At 38.9% G+C, this 24,669-nt stretch overlaps 3 protein-coding genes and 1 pseudogene across 4 annotated transcripts; all 4 read left to right on the top strand.

Annotated features, from left to right (window-relative positions):
• The first annotated feature begins 329 nt into the window (after positions 1 to 329).
• Positions 330 to 5,140, top strand: LOC149400745 (uncharacterized). The gene is made up of 2 exons (XM_089611064.1): positions 330 to 973; positions 4,289 to 5,140. Exons 1-2 carry the CDS (start codon positions 396 to 398, stop codon positions 4,908 to 4,910), a joined length of 1,200 nt encoding a protein of 399 aa, XP_089467190.1. The 5' UTR covers positions 330 to 395; the 3' UTR covers positions 4,911 to 5,140.
• Positions 5,141 to 6,573: 1,433 nt separating this feature from the next.
• LOC149400744 (acid phosphatase 1-like) lies at positions 6,574 to 9,343 on the top strand (annotated as a pseudogene). The gene is made up of 3 exons (XR_016296346.1): positions 6,574 to 7,100; positions 8,640 to 8,843; positions 8,939 to 9,343. The product of XR_016296346.1 is annotated as an acid phosphatase 1-like (transcript).
• Positions 9,344 to 10,607: 1,264 nt separating this feature from the next.
• LOC149400743 (uncharacterized) lies at positions 10,608 to 13,992 on the top strand. Its single transcript, XM_089610498.1, has 4 exons — positions 10,608 to 11,490; positions 11,581 to 11,690; positions 11,829 to 12,008; positions 12,760 to 13,992. Exons 1-4 carry the CDS (start codon positions 10,608 to 10,610, stop codon positions 13,990 to 13,992), a joined length of 2,406 nt encoding a protein of 801 aa, XP_089466624.1.
• Positions 13,993 to 17,409: 3,417 nt separating this feature from the next.
• Positions 17,410 to 17,973, top strand: LOC149400742 (uncharacterized). Its single transcript, XM_089610497.1, has one exon. It carries the CDS (start codon positions 17,410 to 17,412, stop codon positions 17,971 to 17,973), a length of 564 nt encoding a protein of 187 aa, XP_089466623.1.
• The last annotated feature ends 6,696 nt before the right edge of the window (positions 17,974 to 24,669 follow it).

The raw sequence follows: 24,669 nt of genomic DNA, 5'->3' as shown, positions 1-24,669 counted from the left end.
TTTTATTAATTTTAGATAAATTTTGATTATTTTACAAATTTATTACTTTAATTTTACCATTTAATTAAATCACCATTATAATGCAAATACATTTACCCAAAAAATCAAATAAAATAAGAGAGAGAGAGAGAGAGAGAGAGAGAGAGAGAGAGAGAGAGAGAGAGAGAGAGAGAGAGAGAGAGAGACGTAATAATAATCAGCCGACACGCATTTTTTTTCCATTGTCTTTGCGTTCCCATATCATTGCATATTTACACGAAATGAAATGCCAAAAAAAAAAAAGAAAACATATTTACAATATGAGAGTGAGCAACATACAATACACTGTGTACTATATATATAAATAAGTAGGAAAGCGAGAGAGAGAGAGAGAGTATTACACACACCAAAGCATTATGGATCCGTGTCCGTTCGTAAGAGTGATGGTGGAATCTCTGGCACTGAAACTCCCAAACAAAGCAGCAAAGCCCTTCGCCGGAAAGAATCCCGGAATCCACCCTTCAGCGACGCCGTGCTTCTGCCACGTCACACTCAACGCCCTCCCTCCCCAAACCGCCCTCCTTCCCCTCGCCGACTCTCCTCCCCACTCCTCCCCCGCCGCCGCCGTCTTCCACCTCGACCTCCGCCACCTCTCCGCCGCCACGCTCCGCCTCTCCGTCTACTCCGGCAGCGGCGGAGGACGCCTCTGCGGCGGCGGAGGAGGGAAGCTCGTGGGGCGAGCGCGGCTCGGAGTGAAGCTGGAGGACCGGGATCGGGATCGGGCGGCGGTGGTTCACCGGGGGTGGGTGGAGCTGGGAGGGAGAGACGAGGCGGCGAGGCTCCACGTGGCGGTGCGGTGCGAGCCGGAGCCGAGGTTCGCGTTTCAGTTCGGGGGAGAGCCGGAGCGAAGTCCGGTGGTTTATCAGATTCAGGGGACTGTAAGGCAGCCAGTTTTCAGTCTCAAGTTCACCGCCGGCAGAAACTCCAGATGCCGGTTAGTTTTTCATCCCCATATGCTCACACGGAGTTAAAAAGTACATATATTTAACAGCGTAGTAACTTTTGATTAAAAGTGACAAGTGTTTTTAAGAGGTGGTTGACTTTGACATTATGATTATAATTGAAAATGGGGATTTGCGAAGTGTGACTAGCTAACCTGAGCCTTACGTATTATTTTTTTTTTTTTACTAAGAAATGTTTATGGATCGGTGATATTGATTGTGGATTACGCAAGAAAAAAAAATGGCGGTTTGTCAACTTCCTTGATTAGGATTTGTTTTTTATTTATGTTTTTTTTTACATCGAGCAAAGGTTCGATCCACATGTGAAGATGGGACTCACTTAAAGCAATTTCGTGGTCCTCTCTGCGTATAATATATGCATGTAAATTAACTTTGTCGCTCTATCTTGCATGTTACCATTAGGTCAATTTGAAAAATATTAAAAAAAAAAATCAGAGCCTTTGATGATTTTTATTTATAGAGAACTTTAATCAAAGCGATGTTTTTTCTTCTTATTCAAGTATGTTAAGAACCAGTCATTAATCAAGGCTTCCAATTTATCTAACATATAGTCGTGGAAAAAGACCCCAAGTCCTTTGAATATGATAAGCGCCCAAGGGCGGTTTAGGTTGATTTGTATATTTTTAGTATATTTTAGATTCGTATGATCTATAATGTTCGGCGTTGCGACTTCTCAAACATTTTTCCTGTATACTAATTTTAAGAGTTGTAATAAAGTAATCAAAGTACAGAGCATTTTTTTGTCACATTATAATCTTGATCCCTCGTCTCACAATCTAGCTGAAAATGTGCAATAAGATTTGGTCAAATCCCACAAACGACCGCAATATAATTAACATTCTTTGTCTCTCGTTCTCTCTCTACGCCCATGTGCAGCAATGCAATTATCATTAATTAGTTGCAGTTTTTCTAACATTCTTTTTCAATAATAACATCAACTCTTACACATTTATATGCACGTTCTTTACGTACCAAAGCTATTCAGCTTTAATAATTGACAAAATAAACACTCGTCAAATATTGTACAATTCATACAAGCAGTCGTGGACAAATTACCTACAATCCCTTGTGTATTTATATACATAAACAAAAATTATATTATAACTAGTGTTACATATCAAAGGTGAAATGCCTTAAAAAAAATTATACAGGTCACGAGTCAACAAAACTTATTAACATGTTTGGTCACGAGTTAACATTGAAAATGAAATTTACAATACTCAACGATTATATTATATATACTTTGACATCTTAGTTCTCTAACAAACTCACGACAACTTTGCCAACAGAAACAAATACACGTAATTTAATAATAATACACACGGACAGGCCCAAACTCACCGGGGCTCTAGGCGATTCAATATTTTGGGGCCTTATAATACTAATAAAAATTTAAATTTTAAGGGTAAAAATATAAATTTTTTAAAAAATTGGCCAAAAATGTAAATTTTTAGGGTAAAAATATAAATTTTCTTAAAAATAGACAAAAAGTGTAAATTTTTTGGGACCCATCCACGTATGGGGCGCTAGGCCTGGGCCTAGGCCGCCTTAGCCCAAGGCCGGCAGTGATAATACACGTAGACTTAACACTTTACTAATCTCTATCACTTCAGCTAGCGAAATAAATTAAAACCTATTTCACAATTCTATTATTAAAATAAGGGGAACAAATTATTTTCTTATAACACACTGTTTCTCACCCATTTTCTAATTTTGTAACCAATATGCGACGAAATATAAAATCGATCATGACGTACAGAATTTTGTGACTAAAGTGTAAAAAAATTATGTATTTTTATTATCGATTTGTCACGAAATTATAAAAAATATTATTGTTTTTGTACAATCTATTTATTAATAGAGCTAACAAATTTTAATTGATTTTAATGAAATGTCATGAGTTTAAAAATATTAGTGTCAAAACTTGAGCAATAAAAGTATGAATAAGCTTACTACTTTTTAAGGAAATGAACTTACACATTATACATGCAACTAAATGAAAGGGAGATTTTACTGTAGCAACAATAAAAATGGGCCTATCAACTTTGTTTTTATTTGTTGTAATATCTATGTTGGCCCCACACATTTTTATTGTTTAAAGTTTGTTGATGTCTGTAACAAATAAAATTAAAAAAAACAAAATAGCAATGTACCCAACTAATTTATCCTCAATACGTATACGCTGTCTCTCATACGGGTCCCAGAAGTACATCTACTGATGAAAAATAATTGTTAGTTCGCATAGTGCTAATGGAGTCCTAAAATAATTTTTCAATTTGCTTTGTTATCAAGTTCGCATAGTGATAATATCAACACTACCCATGTGTATAAATCATCTCAGTTCTATTGTGCAATATGGTTTCTTTATTCTAAATGTGTTACTCTCTTCTCTTGCATCAAACATAAGGCTTTAATTATTAGTTTATTACTCAATGGGGATTAAAATTTAAAACCCAAACTTTATTTCATATAATTATTTTATTCTATCAATACGGAGATGCGAGACAAACAGCAACCTCACTTTTTTTTAATCTGATATTTTACGTATCTATTAATATAATAATTCACATTATTAAAAGTATATCACAAAACAAGTACTAAGTTGTCATATGTATAGGTCAGGCGAATTAAAATTTTAAAATAAAGTTGTTAAAATAGGCTTTCATAGAACTGTTAATTCTTACAGTTAAACACTACTAAATATATTATTACAAAAAAATACCCATGAAGAAATAGTACAAACGAAAATTGAAATAATATCTAATTTGTTTATTTGATGATTTAAGGCTTTAAGGTTGAGTGCCAAAGAATTTAATCGACATATTTACTTGAATGTTTAAGCTATATTCATGTGTTAGACAAATATTATTTGATAACCTAATTGGTATTAATCAGCTTATGGATATTGGTTATCAATGATCCAGTAGATAATAGTTTTATCTTTTTAAAAATAAAATATAAATGAAAAATAGTAACTAATCGCTTTATCAATCTAAATTTAAAATGTGTACAAGTATTCTATCACCATTTTTTATTTGATCTAATTGGTTGCAAAATAAAAAATATAAACTTCTTCATATTTAAAAGTGAATCAAAGTACATACATATTATATATATATATATACACACATTAATAGAAAAAATATAAAGTGATACATTATTACACATATGTAAACATATTACCTCTTATTATTTTTTTATAAGGGACATGTTACCTCTTATTATATGTTTTATATTTTGCCACCCTATATATTATTAACTAATAAAGTAAAAAACATATATCACAGGTCGCTCCCGTCAGATTACAACACGAGTAGTGGCAGTAGTAACAACCGCCATGGATGGATGAGAAGATGGTCAAGAAGTTGGAGAGCGAAACCCAGCGGCGGCGGAAGAGAGAGAAAGGGGTGGATGGTGACGGTGCACGACTTGTCGGGCTCGCCGGTGGCGGCGGCCTCAATCACAACCCCTTTCGTCCCTTCGCCGCCGAACTCCCGCCGAGTCTCCCGCTCCAGCCCCGGCGCGTGGCTCATCCTCCGCCCCGACTCCCCCTCCTCTGCCACGTGGAAGCCCTGGGGACGCCTCGAGGCTTGGCGCCAGCGCGGCCCCGCCGCCATAGGCCTCAGGTTCTGCCTCGCCGGCGCCGCAGCGCCAATCGCCGAGGCCACCGTCGGCGCCGGGAGGGGCGGGCGGTTCTGCATCGACGGCGGCGACGGAGGAGGGTTTGTGATGGAGTCCACGGTCGGCGGGCACGTGGTGGTCCACGTGGGAGTCCGGCACGTGACTTGCACCCCCGACGCGGCTCTGTTCGTCGCATTGGCCGCCGCGGTTGATCTCTGCGTGGACGCGTGTCGGCTTTTCTCCCGTAAACTGCGGCGTGAGCTCTGCCACGTGGACGACCTCGCTTGATTATTCTCTTGACGACGTGTCGCTCGCGATCTCCGTGATTCGTGTTTCGTGATTTTAGTGGTCGGAGGGTGACTGGAGTTTTTTTTTTTTGTTTGAAACTTTACGAACTTACGAGGCTTATAATTATAAAGTTTATATTTTGTTTAAGAAGGCTTAACACATATAAAAAGTGTACAACTGCGAAACTATATTGATTTTATTCTTTCTACATATATATAATATACGTACATTTCGAATGATGTTCTTTTAATTTGTTTGTTTAAATTACTATATTATTATATTACCGTTGGTGTTAATAATTTGCCTATAATTTCATGCTCGTAAACACTTCAACGCACTTGTAACGAAAGTAAAACTCACAAATTGGAAAATGTCACTAATGATGTGGACTCACTTAGCGTTGTTGTAAATAGTCAAGGTCTACGATGGGTATTTTTGAGGGTGTAGGTTCTGCATATCGGGTATGTTAAGAATGAAAATTGTGATAGCATACACATAACAATACTGTAAATTGATAAATTATACACACTAGTTTTGAAATTGAGAAAGGATGTACATATTTCAGTTTTGGACGAACATACCTCCAACCATGACAAGCGAATTGAACAAACAAAAATGCAAAAAACTTCAATAATAAAATAAGGAATGCTAGAACGTTTCTAATTACAACGTTTGAGTTCATTCGATTCACACTTTAAACTTGGTTTTTCGAACGAAAAAAGATCGCTCACAAATTGAACACCAAATTGACACCAACGTGACAAATTGATCTCGCAAACCTAAATAATAAGGCACAGTACATCAATACATATGGACTTGGTCTATATGAGTGTCATGTAAGAAACGTAAGAGTTGATTTTAATGTAGATTTGATAGCGAATATATATGCATCTGCGGACTACTACTATAATTGGGCATCCCGTGGCGAAAAGACTGTCATCCACCGAAAGTAGCAAATGTGGTGGTATGAGCCTTAACGGGAAGACATGCACTTAGAGGGATTGAGAACTTTGTATTTTGTTCTTTTATCACGTTGAGAACTTTTGGTTTTTTTTTTAATAAAGTTTAGAACTTTTGATTTTTTTTATGAAGTTTAGAACTTTTGAAGTTTTTTTTATTTATAAAGTTTAGAACTTTTATATGCAAAATATATCCAAAACTAAATCCTAATTTACTGAGATATCATCAAATTATATGATCTTATCAGTCTAATCACCATTAAAACTATCCATCAACAATAAAAACATGAAAATAAAAAAGTTGAAGTCTTACCTTTTTCGTTATTTTGAGTGATGGTACGTTGAACGCCGAATGTCAGGCTTGAAGAACGTTGAGCACCGAATGAAGAGTGTCGGACTTCATTGGAAGCACTCGGAATCGGTCGGAGCTCGTCAGAATTGGTCGGTTTTTTTTCGGAATTTTGGTGTGAAAGAAAGAAAAGAGTTTTGAATGTGATGAGAGAGAGAGAGAAGTGTAAATTGTGTTTATTTGATTTGATGAACATTTTAGTCCGAAATTGGTTAAAAAGTCCAATTTTTGAGATTTTTCAAAATTAATGGATTTATTTTTAATATTTCTCTAGGTACACAAAATAAAATTTCTCATCTCAAATGCCTAGCCTAAACGCTGCCGTTTGAGAGAATTGTATTATTGGTTGTATTATTGGTCCAAGTCGACCCATAACAAATAACAACCATAGGTCGACATATCCTTATCTTTTTCTCTTTCTCTCATCGTCGTCGTCGCGAGAGAGAAAATCCGGGAGAGCGTCGCTCCGGTTCTCCAGTTCCCCATCAATGGCGGCCATAAATATCGTCGGGATATTAATCGTTTTCTTCCTCTTCATCGACCAAATCTCGATCGCTTCTTCCCAAAGCGTAATCAAACTCTCGCGGAGAAACCCCGTCGTAGTCCTCGACGACGACCTTCTGTACTGCGACAGCTGGAGATTCTCCGTTGAGACCAACGACGCCGGATTCTGGGCCACCATTCCGGCCAGATGCAAGGATTACGTTGTTGATTACGTCACCGGAAACCGGTTCCGATCCGACTCGGAGTTCGTCGCCGCCGACTCTCTCGCTTTCGCTAGATCGGTCGAGATGACGGGAACGGAAAGAACGCCTGGATTTTTGACATCGACGAGACCTTGTTGTCCAACTTTCCTTATTACGAGGCTCGTGGGTTTTTTAAGTAAGTGAATGAATACATGTAGTTCTTGAATTTAGCGAAGATTTTAGGAAATACTTTTGTAGATATCATATCCTCAGGTTGTTGATAATGCAATGTGATTTTCGTTGGTATCCAATAGGCCTGTGCACGGTCCGGTCCGGTCCAAAACCGGCAAAAAAACCGGACCGGACCGTTCAAAACGGTTCAAAAAAACCCAAACCGGACCGGACCAAAAATCTGTAAAAACCGGACCGGACCGGACCGTTTTAAATCATCTAAACCGGACCGGACCGTTTTGAACCGTTTAGACCGGACCAAACCGGACCGTTTTGAACCGTTTTACATAATTTTTTTTAAAAAAAACCATTAATTTTCCACCAAAACACAAACATATAGTCATATATGGGAGTTAAATACATGCACAAATGCCTAATTTGGCTAATTGGACATTAATTAATTTTTTTTATTTTTTTTTATAAATAAACCGGTCCGGTCCGGTTTAACGGTTTTTAAAAAAAAAAAAACCGGACCGGACCGTTTGCATTGAGTAAACCGGACCGGACCGGACTGGGGAAAAAAAAACCGTTTTAAACCGGACCGGCGGTTTAAAAATCACCGGTCCGGTCCGGTTTACGGTTTTTACGGTTTTTTTGCGCCGCCCTAGTATCCAAGATATTTCGGACACATGATGTGATTGCCGCCCCAAAGACCGGTTGAGATAATAAGGGACCGTTTGATTTAGTTTTCTAAACTCGTTTTCTGTTTTTAAATTCTGTTTTTTTATTTTAATTTTTAAATTTAAAAAACAGATTTAGAATTACGTTTCAGAATATTTTAAATGTTGTTTGATTATGTTTTCCATTCAATTGTATAGAGATAAAATAGAAAACAAGTTTTCATTGTTTTATGTTTTCTAAACAAATTTCAAAGAAAACAGAAACATGATTCTAAATCTGTTTTCTAAATTCATAACCAAACAGTTTTTCTAAAACTGTTTTCTAGAATTTAGAATAAGAAAACAGAAAACGTGAACAGAAAACATAATCAAACGGCCCCTAACTTTTCAAAGCTTGGCTCTAATCATGATATGATCAAAATTCTATCAGCATTAAATATTTTGTTCTGTTATGATTATCTTTTGCTGTGACTCTTTGGAAATGTTTGGGTAAAGAGTGACATAGAAAGATTACTTGTTTTTTTCCTTATTTTTGTTAAGGTTTTTATTCATTTTCAATGCAATATATATGCCTTTTACTAGAAATTTAAAGATACACCGGAAATTTATGCGTCTTTTTTCTCAAAACAAAGAGCTAGTATTAGAATTGGTATGTGCTAAGTTGACTTGTGGACGGGCAGTGAGGGTTGATGAATGTTTGATTTCACAATCCAACATTACCATGTTAAGAATGTTAAGATGTGTCTGATAGAGTCATTAGTAATATGATAGTAGATTCTTACAGGGTTCATTAGTGAATCTTATTATTCCTTAGACCCAAACTTTCACGATATGTGGGCAAATATTTAGAAAATCAGGTTGGTTACCATGTTCACTCTATTTAGGTCTTTTGACGAGAAGAGCTATGACGATTGGGTGAATTCGGCCGAGGCACCGGCTCTGCCTTCAAGTTTGAGTCTGTATAAGGAACTACAAGGAATGGGGTTCAAGATAGTTCTCTTGACTGGACGGAGCGAGTTTCAACGAAACGCGACAGAGCAAAACCTCCGTTTTTCAGGTTACACAAACTGGGAGAAGCTGTTATTAAGGTAAACAATACAACACAACCAATTATTTCAGTGCCTAGAGTCCCCAAAACAAAAACAACCCAATTTGTGACGCGTTCTTCGTTTATCTTACACAGAGGACCGTCAGATCAACACATACCGGCCACCGTCTACAAATCCGAGAAGAGATCGGAGCTCATAAACGAGGGTTACACCATTTACGGAAGCTCAGGAGACCAGTGGAGCGACCTGACGGGTTTCGCATTAGCTCGTAGGTCGTTTAAGCTTCCTAATCCATTGTACTACGTTGCTTGAATTCAACACACGGCAGCTGTTATTTTCTGCGTTCTTGTGAATGACTCGGATTCCCTGCCATGATTCTTAAAAACGATATTTGCATGAATTGGTCTTTTGTCGTTTCGTTTTGGCCATGGACAGAGATTGGGAAAATGTTTGTGAACGTGAAGGCATATTTTCTGCCACACTATCTGTAGAAATAAAGAGGAAAAATGTCGGAAATGAGAGAGAGTTCCGAGACTTTGAATGTTATTTCTAATTATTTGATATGAACTTGTATCACCTATTTATACATATGGTGGATACATTAGATACATGAGAACTTGTATCACCTATTTCTAATTATGTTTTTTCTTTTTACATCAAGCAAAGGTTCGATCCACTGTGAAGTTGGGACTCACTTAAAAGCAATTTCGTGGTCCGCTCTGCGCATAATATATGCATGTAAATTAACTTTGTCGCTCTCTCTTGCATGTTATCATTAGGTCAATTTGAAAAATATCATAAAAAATCTAACATATAGTCGTGGAAACAGACCCCAAATTGAATATGATTAGCGCCTTAGGGCTGGTTAGTATATTTTTAGTATATTTTAGATTCGTATGATCTCTAATGTTCGACGTTGCGATTTCTCAAACATTTCACCTGTATACTAATTTTAAGAGTTGTATTAAAGTAATCATATTTTAAACTTCTTCATATTTAAAAGTGAATCAAAGTACATACATAATATATATATATATATATATATATATATATATATATATATGCACATTAATACAAAAAATATAAAGTGATACTTATTACACATATGTATACATATTACCTCTTATTATTTTTTTTATAAGGGACATGTTACCTCTTATTATATGTTTTATATTTTGCCACCCTATCACATGCAACTTATTTACTAACGAAAACGTCAGGCTTCCCAAGGTCGTATATTATTAACTAATTGTAGAATTCCGTCAGCGAGCTGGCGCGAGCTGGAGCAAGCAGGAGCGAGCTGGAGCAAAGCTCGCTGAAGAGTTGAGCGATCTGCGAGCTGCGAGTTGAGCGAGCTCCGAACTGCGATCTGCGAGCCTTGTTTCGTGTTATTCCTTTAAGTGTTCCTTTATTTTCTGCTATTAGTTAGCCTGGTAATTAAGTTACCGAGTTTTTAGGCATGTTTAGCTCCGAATATCTTGGCTGTAAAGATATCGGAATAATAGGCTTTTATTATGGTATTTAATTTATTTTATTCGTCTCTTCCCTGTATAAAAAGACTCATTCGAGTATCAGAAATAATATCGAGTATTCCCTCATAAAACACTAGCCTCAATTCTATATGGTATCAGAGCAGTGTTAACCTCGATCCAGAAAATGACTAAATATGGTCAATCACACGCCCTAGCGTCATCATCTGAAACACCTTCCCTAAACACCTCCATGGCCGATCAAAACCCTCACACCATCACCAGTCACAAGCTCAATGGCCAAAACTATCTTCAATGGTCACAGTCTGTCCAAATGTTCATCTGTGGTCGCAGCAAAGACGATCACCTCACCGGAGAAGCCAAAGCCCCGAAGAAAGATGATCCAAAATTCAAGACTTGGAAGGCTGAGAATAGCATGGTCATGTCATGGCTTGTTAATTCTATGATGCCTGAGATAGGTGAAAATTTCTTGCTTTACTCTACTGCATCTGAAATTTGGGAAGCTGCTCGTATCACTTTTTCAGATTCAGAAAACACATCGGAGCTATTTGAGACAGAAAACCTTCTTCATGACTCAAAACAGGGGGATGCTTCTGTTACTCAATATTATAGCACACTGACAAGATTATGGCAAAGAATCGATGTATATGATCAACACAGGTGGAACTGCCCTGAAGACTCGCTGCTCTATGCAAAGATCTTGGAAACCAAGCGTGTATTCAAGCTCTTATCAGGTCTCACCAAGGAGCTAGACGAGGTCAGAGGGAGAATCTTGAGCATCAAGCCACTGCCAACTCTTCGTGAGGCTTTTTCAATGGTCAGACATGAAGAAAGCCGTAGAAAGCTCATGATGACTGCACCCCAATCCTCTCCAAGTCCTCATGATGCCTCTGTCTTGATAGCTCACGAAGAGTCTCAGGCCCTGGCTGCTAAGGCACCCTACAACAAGACCAAAAAAGGAAGACCCTACTGTGAGCACTGCAAGAAGCCAGGACACACACGTGAGACATGCTGGGAGATTCATGGCAAACCTGCAAACTGGAAGCCTTCAAGGTACTCAAGAGACCAGGAGACTCAAGCCAATTCAGCATCCTTCAGCCCCTTCAGTCCTGAGCAGCTTGAAATGCTCACATGCCTCATCAGAAAAGCTAGCCAACAAGGTGACTCGCCTACAACCGGACTGATTGCTCAAAAAGGTACAATACATGAGGCTATTCAAGCCTTAACAGCATACCATGTGACTACTAATCTCTCAATTGTGTGGATAATGGATTCTGGGGCATCAGATCACATGTCAAGCAGTTTCCATCTATTCACCAATTATACACCGTGTAATGAGAATTTGTATGTCACAATAGCCGATGGATCAAAGGCCTTGGTAGCTGGGATTGGTTCAGTAAAAATCACCAATCAACTCACACCGAGTTCTGTATTACATGTACCTAAGTTACACTGCAATTTACTATCTGTTTATAAGGTAAATAAGGACTCATGTTGCCTAACTATCTTTGATGATGTGTCTTGTGAAATTCAGGAAAAGAAATCAGGGATGACGATTGGCAGTGCTGAAATGTGTGGTGGACTCTACCTCATCAAGACAAGCTCCGAGACCAGCAAAATTGCCTCAGCTTCAATCCTCAATAATAAGTCAACCTTCTCTGAAGCAGATAGAGATTATGTTGCATCACTATCACTTAGGACACCCAAATTTCATGTACCTCAAGAAAATGTTTCCAAAATTATTTATCAATAAAGATATAAATTTGTTTCAGTGTGATGTGTGTCAACTATCTAAGCATACTCGTAGCTCTTATAACCCTAAGCAATATGTCCCATCAAAACCGTTTTCTGTTTTACATAGTGACATTTGGGGTCCCTCAAGAGTAAAAAATCTAAATGGTGCTAGATGGTTCCTAACCCTCATTGATGACCACACTAGAATAAGTTGGGTATACCTTATGAAAGACAAATCTGAGGCTAGCTCAATCATCATCCAGTTTCACAAAATGATAAAAAACCAGTTCACCACAGACATACAGATTATACATTCAGATAATGCCAAAGATTATTTCAATGCATAACTCAACACTTACTTTGAATCTCAGGGCATCATTCACCTTAGCTCGTGTGTCTAAACACCTCAACAAAATGGCATTGCTGAAAGAAAAAACAGACACCTATTAGAAATAGCTAGATCCCTTATGTTTACCTCACATGTACCAAAATACCTCTGGGGAGAAGCCATTCTAACTGCCACATACCTCATCAATAGGATGCCCTCAAGAGTCCTAGAATTCAAATCCCCATGTGAAAAACTGAGAGAATCCTTTCCAACAACTAGGCTCATATCCACAATCTCACCTAAAGTCTTTGGATGCTCTGTCTTTGTACACACATATGATCACAGCAAATTGGATCCTAGGTCCATCAAATGTATCTTCATTGGTTATTCTTCCACTCAAAAGGGATACAAGTGCTACTCACCTCAAAACAAGAAAACCTATATTTCCTATGATGTTACCTTCCATGAGACCACACCATACTATGACTCCTCTGAAGGACTCATAGAAACCCCAAGCACACCAATCCACCACACTCAGTCCATGCCTACTACCCTAAACATCATAGACACCATACCAGATCCACAACAAGAGCCACACCTCACAGATGAATCTCACCAAGATCAGATACCACAAGAGACACACACACTTCAGCACTCCTATGAGACATCACCTGATCGATCCTTAATCAACATCACAGATGAGTCGACTCAAGGTAACATTAGTCCTGAAATACCTGCAAATAGTACAATTGACAGTGAAACAGGTCCTGATCTTCCCATTGCCTTGAGAAAGCCATCAAGAGCATGTGGTCCATACCAGATCGAAGACTACATCTACTATGGAAATCTCTCCAGCAAGTATCAAGCCTTCCTGACTCAACTGGATCAAGTCACCACACCAGATACAATTCAGGAAGCAATGTCAATCCCTGAATGGAGAAAAGCTGCAATGGAGGAGATAGAAGCCCTAGAGAAAAACAAGACCTGGAGCATTGAGGAACTGCCAAGAGGAAAGAGAACAGTGGGGTGCCGATGGCTGTTCACGGCCAAATACAAGTCAGATGGCTCCATTGAAAGGTACAAAGCTCAACTTGTAGCCAAGGGATATACTCAATCCTATGGAATTGACTACCAAGAGACATTTGCACCTGTGGCTAAACTGAATACAATCAGGGTCATTATGTCCATTGCGTCAAACTTGGATTGGCCATTGTACCAGTTAGATGTCAAAAATGCCTTCCTTAATGGCACACTGGAGGAAGAAGTGTTCATGGACTTGCCCCCGGGATTTGAAGGTGATCATGGAAGCAAGGTCTTTCACCTCCACAAGTCCATCTATGGACTCAAACAGAGTCCACGAGCCTGGTTTGGGCGCTTCACTAGAGTCCTCAAGAGCTGCCAGTTCAGCCAAAACCATGCAGATCACACCTTGTTCACCAAGCATTCAGCTCAGGGAAAATGTACCATCCTCAATGTTTATGAGGATGATATAATCCTCACCGGTGATGATGAAGAAGAGATCATGAAGGTCAAACGTGTTCTGGCTACTGAGTTTGAAGTCAAAGATCTTGGAGAATTGAGGTATTTACTCGGCATGGAAGTAGCGAGGTCCAAGATTGGAATCTCAGTGTCTTAGAGGAAGTATACACTGGATCTGCTCAAAGACACAGGTATGCTGGGGTGCAAACTGTTGTCAATGGTGCCCACAAGAAGAGTAGTAGTGTCTTTTATGTACATTTGATGTCATATAGTCTTACGAAGACTCTTGCTTGTAATTGCTTATTCATTAATAAAAAGTTGAAACGTTCATTCAATCTTCTTTCTTTGTTTGAAGCTTTATGATAAAACCTTAGTCTTTTAGTCCATAAACAAACTTAACAACTTACGAAGAGACAAATGTAGATTTGCATGAACAAACTCTTCGTAGTTTGCTTAAAACGATATATTCGCAATCTTAGGGTCAAAGGACTATTGACCTCAGTACGATTGTTAGAAGAATCTATGATGTCTGGTTATGAGGCATTGAGAGTTGGAGACTCTATAGTTCTTCTAGGTACCTTCCGAAGGTATTGAATTGACCAGTGCACTTCTAGAGACAAGATAAGAACAAACCATTTCACCTCTTATGTCTCGAAGTCACTATGTATGAATTGCATCATGCTTACCTTAATCCTGAAATGAGACATGCCATTTCACAGCTTACGTATTCCCATTTGAGAAAGTCAGAGTTCGGACTCACTATGTGATTCCGAACAGGGCCTATTGGTGAAGTACTAAGTTGTGAGAATGTCATGAGTAACTTTGTGAAGTTCTCATAGATATGGAATTCATGTACAAGATTGCTGAAATGCAATGTATGTCACCTCATGCTTTGTTCCTTGGAGTGTGAATAAATGAACTGGCCAGTGTCCAAATTGAGTCCTGACTCTTTTGGATGAAACAATGTGACTTGTTAGCTCCTCGTCAATACATTGTTTCTAACTTATTCACAAGCGACAAAGGAGTTGAGGAAATAACAGCTAGAAGGGTAAAATGGTAATTTAGTAAATCCCGACTAGCTGATGACATTCATGAAGGGTAAACATAGATAATATTCAGTGGATCCGCTCATCATAATGAGGTTGAATTCTTGAGTAGAAAATAAATTCATTTGAACCGGGAGATTTTCAGTGTCAACTCTTTAGTGGAGTCAATTGGCATTAAGCTAAACTTGGAAAAGGTTTGTGAACTTTTGAGTCCAAGTGTTTAGCTCAAGCTTTGTTCATTTGGGTCCATGAGGTCACTGTCACGAATCACATCGAGTAGGAATAGTTAAACTGGAAGCTAAGTCAAAACAAGAACGAAAATTGTCAAAAGGGTATTTTTGTCTTTTGAGACATAGGATGAAATGAATGTCAATAAATTTTTTTGACAAGTTCATTTGATGACTAAATGTCACTCGGCCATGACTTGATCATTGGGCCTTGTGAATTAATTTCATTTCATAAGGATTTTATTGAAAATTCTTAATGGGTCTTTTTCATGTTGTCATGAACAAGTGGAAAAGCTTCTAGAAGGCCTTTCTTGAATGAGATAGGCGCCCAACATACCCAAGAGATAGAGAGAATATTTTGTGCATAAATGTATGAAGATACTTGCCAAAAGAAAAAGAGGAAACAAATTTCCTCTAAGGGAAATGAGGTAGGCGCCCAAGATGAGAAAGAAGCAAGGCAAGGAACCAAAAAGGAAACAAATCCAAGGCTTAATGAAGCCTACCTTGGCCGAGCATCTCAAGAGAAAAAAAGGGAAATTGGCTCATGAATATGTGATATTCTATAGAAGAGGAAATTACCTTATTGAATGTGAGACCTCTCCTATAAATATGAGCCTCATTCCACACTTTTCATTCATCCAAAGTTTTAGAGATTGAGAGCTTCTCTCTCTAGACTTGGCCGCCCCTTCCTTTCTCTCTCTCTAGTTTATTTTCGATTTTTCTTGTTTTGGCAACTAGGTCCTCACTCGACCTAGTGTTTAGCTCTGCGACTTCAAGACTCGTTCTTAAGTCGTAGTGTTTAAGAGTGCCCACTCACTAATTCCTTTATTTCGAGTGATTTAGTGATAGAAACTTTCGTGGTTGCTCGAGGTGCCGAGGAAAGAAAGAGAGACGTGCTGCGAGGGGAGACGAGCGTTGCAACTTTCTAAGAGCTTCTCAAAGATCAAGCTTCAAGAAAGGTTAGTAAACTTCTTAGCTCATATTAGTTTTTGATTACATGTACTTGCACTTTGTCTAGGTTAGTAAAAAACTGTTTTTACTTGTAAAAGAAATTTTTTAAAATTCCGCCGCTTACCGAAGTGTTAATTATTTTCTTAAACCCTAGATCAATTCCAACACAAACCTGCTGAGACTCCAATGGATTCAACTGTGAAGCTACTGAAGAGCAGCACTGAGAAGATAATGGATAAGGGTCAATACCAAAGACTTGTTGGGAAGCTTATCTATCTGGCTCACACAAGACCAGATATAAGTTTCTCAGTAAGCATGGTAAGCCGCTTCATGAATGACCCCTCAGAGATTCACATGGAAGCTGTAATGAGAATCCTCAGATACCTCAAGTCCACACCGGGAATGAGATTGATGTTCAAGAAACAATCAAGCTGTGAGATCCAAGTCTTCAGCGATGCAGACTGGGCAGGCTCAAAGACTGACTCCAGATCAACCTCAGGCATGTGCTCATTTGTCTGGGGAAACCTGATCACTTGGAGGAGCAAGAAGCAGTCAGTTGTAGCCAAAAGTAGTGCTGAGTCAGAGCTGAGATCTTTAGCGCATGGGGTGTGTGAATGAATGTGGCTAAAGAAGCTGCTCGAGGATTTGAAGATCAAGATAGATGGCCCAGTGAAGATATTGTGCGACAACAAGTCAGCAATAAGTATGACTAAAGACCCTGTTCAGCATGACAAAACAAAACACGTCGAAATTGATCGCCATTTTCTGAGTGAGAAGATTGAAGAAAATGTGATCTCCCTGTTATATGTGAGTTCTACAGACCAAGCTGCTGACATATTTACCAAGCCATTGCCACGTCAACTCTTCACCAACAATTGTTCCAAGCTCGCCTTGTTTGACATCCACAAGCGAGCTTGAGGGGGAGTGTAGAATTCCGTCAGCGAGCTGGAGCGAGCTGGAGAAAGCAGGAGCGAACTGAGGAGCGAGCTGAGGAGCGAGCTGGAGCAAAGCTCGCTGAGGAGTTGAGCGATCGACGAGCTGCGAGTTGAGCGAGCTCCGAACTGCGATCTGCGAGCCTTGTTTCGTGTTATTCCTTTAAGTGTTTCTTTATTTTCTGCTATTAGTTAGCCTGGTAATTAAGTTACCGAGTCTTTAGGCATGTTTAGCTCCGAATATCTTGGCTGTAAAGATATCGGAATAATAGGCTTTTATTATGGTATTTAAGTTATTTTATTCGTCTCTTCCCTGTATAAAAAGACTCATTCGAGTATCAGAAATAATATCGAGTATTCCCTCATAAAACACTAGCATATATCACAGGTCGCTCCCGTCAGATTACAACACGAGTAGATGAGAAGATGGTCAAGAAGTTTGAGAGAGAAACCCATCGGCGGCGGAAGAGAGAGAAAGGGGTGGATGGTGACGGTGCACGACTTGTCGGGCTCGCCGGTGGCGGCGGCCTCAATCACAACCCCTTTCGTCCCTTCGCCGCCGAACTCCCGCCGAGTCTCCCGCTCCAGCCCCGGCGTGTGGCTCATCCTCTGCCCCGACGCCCCCTCCTCTGCCACGTGGAAGCCCTGGGGACGCCTCGAGGCTTGGCGCCAACGCGGCCCCGCCGCCATCGGCCTCAGGTTCTGCCTCGCCGGCGCCGCCGCGCTCATCGCCGAGGCCACCATCAGCGCCGGGAGGGGCGGGCGGTTCTGCATTGACGGCGGCGACGGAGGGGGGTTTGTGATGGAGTCCACGGTCGGCGGGCACGTGGTGGTCCACGTGGGAGTCCAGCACGTGACTTGCACCCCCGACGCGGCTCTGTTCGTCGCATTGGCCGCCGCGGTTGATCTCTGCGTGGACGCGTGTCGGCTTTTATCCCGTAAACTGCGGCGTGAGCTCTGCCACGTGGACGACCTGGCTTGATTATTCTCTTGACGACGTGTCGCTCGCGATCTCTGTGATTCGTGTTTCGTGATTTTAGTGGTCGGAGAGTGACTGGAGTTTTTTTTTTTTTTGAAACTTTACGAACTTACGAGGGTTATAATTATAAAGTTTATATTTTGTTTAAGAAGGCTTAACACATATAAAAAGTGTACAGCTGCGAAACTACATATTGATTTTATTCTTTCTACATATATATAATATACCTACATTTCGAATGATGTTCTTTTAATTTGTTTGTTTAAATTACTATATTATTATATTACCGTTGGTGTTAATAATTTACCTATAATTTCATGCTCGTAAACACTTTAACGCACTCGTAACGAAAGTAAGACTCACAAATTGGATAATGTCACTAATAAGGTCTACAATGGGTATTTTTGACGGTGTACGTAGGATCTGCATATCGGCATGTTAAGAATGAAAATTGTGATGGCATACACATAGCAATACTGTAATTAGGGATCTACAAAACCGAACCGAAAATCGAATAAAACCGATATCCAAACCGAACCGAAACCGAAATCTGGAGCCACGTCAGATAACCGAAATTCGGATTCGGATAACCGATCCGGTTTCAAAAACTGGACCGGATATCGGATTTGATTTTAGACAAATTTGGATATCGGTTATATAACCGAATTTTTTTATTTAAAAAATTAAATTAAAAATAATTAAACATAGGTCTTTCACAACCACCTAGACCATGATTTTGAAAAAAAACAAAAAAAAACTTCACAACATTTTTTACCTAACTTTTATTTTTTATTTTTTAGACTATGGATTATTATTTTAGAGCTTTATATGACTCGTTTTGTACTCCACTACAAGAAATACCACGTTTAGCGACGAAACTATTAGCGACGACTTAATCGTCGCTAATCACCCTTTTAGCGACGATAATATCGTCGCTGTTTTTTTGGTGCCAAAAATGTTAAAGTTTGGCGGCAAAGATAATTAGCGACGAATTTATCGTCGCTAATTCCTTTTTTGTCGTCGCTAAGTTCGCGGGAAAATATTTAGCGACGATAAATTCGTCGCTAATGATTTGTGAAAATATTTAGCGACGATATTATCGTCGCTAATAATGTAGAATTAATTTCGAATTTTAAAGAGGGAAAAATCCCTCCAATTTAATTAAGACGAAAACATTTAGCGACGATTTTCTCGTCGCTAAATATTTTTTATACATTTAGCGACGATTTATTCGTCGCTAAATATTTTCGAATTTTAACGAATTTTAAAGAGGGAAAAATCTCTCCCATTGCATTAAAACGAAATGATTTAGCGACGACGATAACAACTATTAGCGACGAAGAAGTCGTCGCTAAATCATTTCGTTTTTTAAGTGCATTTAGCGACGAAATGTAATCATTTAGCGACGATTTAGTCGTCGCTAAATGTCTTTAAATACCAGATCGCGACCGAGTTCCCCCATTTCGTTTTCTTAACCTAAATCGCCATTTTCTCTGTTTTTCTCCTCTCCGCCGTCCGTCCGCCGTGTGCCGCCGACGCCGTCGACGTCGACCTCGTCCTCCCCGGTAAGTCTCTCTCTCCTCACTTCTCTCTCTCTCCTCACATCTCTCTCCTTACCTCTCTCTCTCCTGTTGCAGCTCCTCCGCCGCTCCGCCACTACTCCGCCGCTCTGCCGCCGACGCCGTAGCCGCTTCCCCGCCGACGCCGTCCTTGTCCGCTTCCCCGCCGACGCCTTCCCGCGCGCACCCAAACATACATCTCGATCGGTAAGTTATTTTTTTTTATAACTTTATATATATATATATATTAATTATTTATAGAATTAATATATTAGTTATATATATTAGTTATTTATATATATATAACTTTATTTATATATTAGTTATAAATATAAATGAATTAATTAGTTATAAATGTAAATGATTTAATTAGTTATATTTACATAATTTATATTTATAGAATTATATATTTGTTATAAATTTTATAAATTATAAATGAATTAATTAGTTATAAATTAGTTATATATTTTTTATAAATTTTATAGATATTTAAATTAGTTTTGTTTACACAAATATTTAAATTAGTTATAAATTTTAATATTAAGTATAAATATTTAAATTAGTTATAAATATTTATATTAGGTAAAATTATGTAAAAACATGTAAAAACAATTAGTTAGTTTATGTAAATTAAATGGAATTGTGATTAATTCTTGTTAGAAATGATTACAGATGTGAAATTAATTAGTTGATATGGATTATGAATTTTAATAATCGAACCACTGAGGTTGGATTTATTGTTAGTTTTAGGATGTTTCTATGCAGGTTTTAAAGTTAAAGGCTTGATGCCGGGTTGTTAAGTTTATAGGAGAGGTTCTGCCGAAATTTCGGTAGGATCGTGAAATTATAAAATAAAATCCGAAAACTACTAAATTTTGAAATGTTCAATCTATAGGTAAAATGAGTTATCCAAATAGGAATTGGATAATCGAGGACCAACGTTTAAGAGTTGAGTTTACGGCTGGCATTACAGAGTTCATGGCATTGGCCCGACAACACGTAAATGTCGAAGGACGAGTTAAGTGTCCATGCAAGAGGTGTAACAACGTGTTGATGCAAAAAATTCCTGATATAGAGAATCATATCTTTATCAGAGGATTTAAGAGGAATTACACGAGGTGGAACTTTCACGGGGAGGAAGAAAATGACGTAATGCAGTATCAGACGGATTACAGAGGAGGAGGCGGGATGTTTGATGCTGTACACGATATCTTAGATCACAACGACGTAGACGGTGACGATGACAGTATTGACCCGAATGCAGAATACCAGAGTGGACAGTTCGATGACCTTTTCAGCGACCTGAACGCAGAATTATGGCTGGGTTGTACGGAGTATTTGTCACTCTCCTTTGTTGTCACGTTGATGCATTTGAAAGTGATGAACAAGTGGACGAATAAGTCGTTTGATCAGCTACTGAAAGTACTGAAAAAGTCTCATCCGATCGGCAACACGATTCCAGAGTCACACTATGAAGCAAAGGCGAAATTGCGTCGATTTGGTATGGGTTACGAGTCGATTCACGTCTGCAAACACGATTGCACGTTGTTTTGGAAGGACAACGCCAATCTAGACGAGTGTCCAGTTTGTAATGAGAGCCGGTGGCTGAAGAAAGACAGTGGAAAAAAAGTTGCGCATAAAGTGTTGCGCTACTTTCCACTGAAAGATCGACTTAAGCGACTGTACGCGAGTCGGCACACAGCTCTAGAGATGCAGTGGCACGAGAATGAACGCATTAAGGAGGATGGTGTACTGCGACATCCTGCAGACGGAGCTATTCAGGTTGTTTTCTGTACTTCTATGGATGGTGAATAATTTTCCAACGAGAAGCAGTTTGTCGGGATGGAGTGGTCAAGGGTACCTTGCTTGTCCGACCTGTAACAACGACACACCATCTTTCAAGGCTCGAAACAAGATTGTTTACTGCGATCATCGTCGATTCTTGCCGTTGTTACACCCGATGAGGAAGAGCAAACTGTACAAGGTACGAAATGAGAAACGACCACCACCAGTGAGAAAATCAGCGAGCGACATAATTCGACAACTGCGATTAGTGGGAGATGCAACCCCAGGAAGCACCCTGACTTCAGCGGGAAGAAAAGAAAGCGCGATGCGAGTGAGCTGAATTGGACAAAGAAAAGTATTTTCTTCGAGTTGCCTTATTGGTCGAGTCTTACGCTGAAGCATAACCTCGATGTAATGCATATAGAAAAGAATGTATGCGACAATCTTCTGGGTACCTTGTTGAACATCGAGGGGAAGACGAAAGACACAGATAAGGCGCGGTTGACTTTGGCGGACTGGAACATAAGGCACGAGCTTTATTTGTACCAAGAAGGAGATAGATGGATGAAACCGCCGTCGTCATACACTCTGACACCTTCAGAACGAAAGCGGTTTACTGAGTTCTTGAGATCTGTCAGATTTCCCGATGGTTTTGCGGGGAATTTGAAGAAGAATGTTACCGCGGATGGGAGATTGACGGGTTTGAAGTCTCACGATTGTCACGTGATTATGCAGCACCTATTGGCTCATGCTATTCGTCCTTTTTCTGGATCGAACCATTCGAGATGCCATAATAGAGCTCTGCAACTTCTTCAGACTTATTTGCTCTAGAACGCTGGTAATTTCAGACATTGAGAAGGCGCATGAGGATGTGAAGCTTATATTGTGTAAGCTGGAACGAATTTTCCCGCCTGATTTCTTCACAATCATGGTTCATTTGGTAATGCATCTACCGGAGGAGGCAATTAACGGAGGTACAGTTCATATGCGGTGGATGTATCCATTTGAGAGATACCTTGGAACGCTCAAGAACTTTGTGCGTAATCGAGCTAGACCAGAGGGTTCAATTGCCGAAGCTTATGTTGTAGACGAAGCATTGACATTATGCTCAAGGTATCTAGAAGGCGTTGAGAATCGTTTCAACATGCCCCAACGAACAGACGTCACGTCTAACTTCGAAGGTGTCGAACGGGAGATATCGGTGTTTCAGTCATCAAGTTGTCGGCCTTACGGGAAGATGACCACGATACGCTTAGATGAGAATATACGATTGCTCGCTGAGTGGTACATTTTACGAAATTGTCCTGAAATTGATTTGGATAATATAATGTAGTTTTTATTTGATTTTTCATCTTAGAATTTCATAAACAAAAAACCATAAAAAATTAATAATAAACGACGAAAAAAATATAATAATACTAATTAGCAACGACAAAGTCATCGCTAATTATTAACACACTGAACGTATTCGACGACTTTGTCGTCGCTAATTCGCGCGGGAAATTTTCCCGCGCGAATTAGCGACGAAAAAGTCGTAGCTAATTCTCTGTCACAAAATAAAAAAAAACTTCTCGTCACAACATTTAGGGACGAAATTATCGTCGCTAATCTCGTCGGTAATTATTTAGCGACGAATAAATCGTCGCTAAATATATTTAGGCACGGACATTTAGCGACGATAATAATCGTCACTAAATACATTTAGCGACGATTATCGGATTATTACCGACGAAAAAAATCGTCGGTAATTGTCGTATTTGTTGTAGTGCTCGTATTTATATCATTGTAATAATTTTAGAACTAGATATGTTTTCTAAAAACTGGATAGCCGGTTTGTATAAATCGGATATAAAGCTGGATCCGAAATTTAAAGAATCAGATAACCGAATTTTCAAAAACGGATACTGGACCGGATATTGGATTTAAGAAACCGGATAATCGAATATTTGGATAACCGAATTTCGGTTTTAGACTAAACTGGACTAGATATTGGACCGAATTTTTAAAAACCGAATATTCGGATTCGGATATAAAAAATGTAAGAAACCGAACCGAACCGATCCAGTTTCAGCCTTAACTGTAATTTGGTAAATTATATAGACTAGTCTTGAAATTGAGAAATGATAGACCTATTTCAGTTTTGGACAAACATACCCCAACCAGGCACGAACCAACAATGACAAACAAATTGAACAAGTAATAATGCAAAAAGTTTTAACAATAAAACGAAAAAAATGCTAGAACGTTTCCAATCACGGCATTGCTTGAGTTCATTTGATTCATACTCCAAACTTGATTTTTCGATCGAGAAGAGATCGCTCACAAATTGAACACAAAATTGACACCAACGTGGCAAAAAATGATCTCACAAATCTAAATAAAAAGGCACAATACGTCAATCTGTATGGACTTGGCCTATATGAGTGTCATGTCAAAGACGGAAGAAGTGATTTTGATGTAGATTTGATGGCGAAGACATGCACTTGCTGACTACTACAACAATTGGGCATCCCGTGCGAGCTACCATTGCATATGCCCAAAATCGAGGTGTCTACGTTTACTCGTTATGCAATCACTTCTATTTGAAGGAGACTTGGATTGAGATGTACAATGAAGCCATATATTCTGTTGGGAAGGAAGAACAGTGGAACATTCAAAAATATGATGGTGGATGGATCAGTTGAAAAGAAACAAGTCGGTCGACCAAAGAAAAGTAAACAAGAAAGGCTAAAAGTCAATCAATACCCATCCACCGTAAACGTGGCAAATATGATGGTATGGACCATAACACGAAGACATGCACTTGGAAGGATTGAGAACTTTGTATTTTGTTATCTTATCACGTTGAGAACTTTTGAATTTTTATTTTTATTTTTATTTTTTATAAATTTTAGAACTTTTGAAATTGTTTTTTATATGAAGTTTAGAACTTTTATATGCAAAACATTTCTAAAAAAAATCCTAATTTATTGACATATCATATCCAAAACAAAATCCCAAACTAAATCCTAATTTTTTGACGTATCATATGCAAAACATATCCAAAATAAAATCATATTTTTTTGACATATCATACCAAAACATATCCAAAACATATTCCTAATTTTTTTAACATACCTTATCCAAAACAAAACGTGATACACAAGACCTCAAGGAATCTCATCCTTATAAAATAAGTCGGTATACCATTTCTTCATAAACGTCCTTGAAATTCTGATTAGTCACAAAGACAAGATGTCGCACACAATGTGTCCGACAACTTGCTTGAACAGAGATAATGGATAATCAATAAACAGTGCAATAAAAAACGACACACAATATGGTTACCCAGTTCGGTGCAATATCACCTACGTCT

Source organism: Urtica dioica, chromosome 4 (assembly GCF_054948205.1).
Source record: "Urtica dioica subsp. dioica isolate 48M chromosome 4, U.dioica_male_clone48M_v1_H2, whole genome shotgun sequence".
NCBI classification, from domain to species: Eukaryota; Viridiplantae; Streptophyta; class Magnoliopsida; order Rosales; family Urticaceae; genus Urtica; species Urtica dioica.
This window is presented reverse-complemented; position numbering and strand designations above follow the sequence as displayed.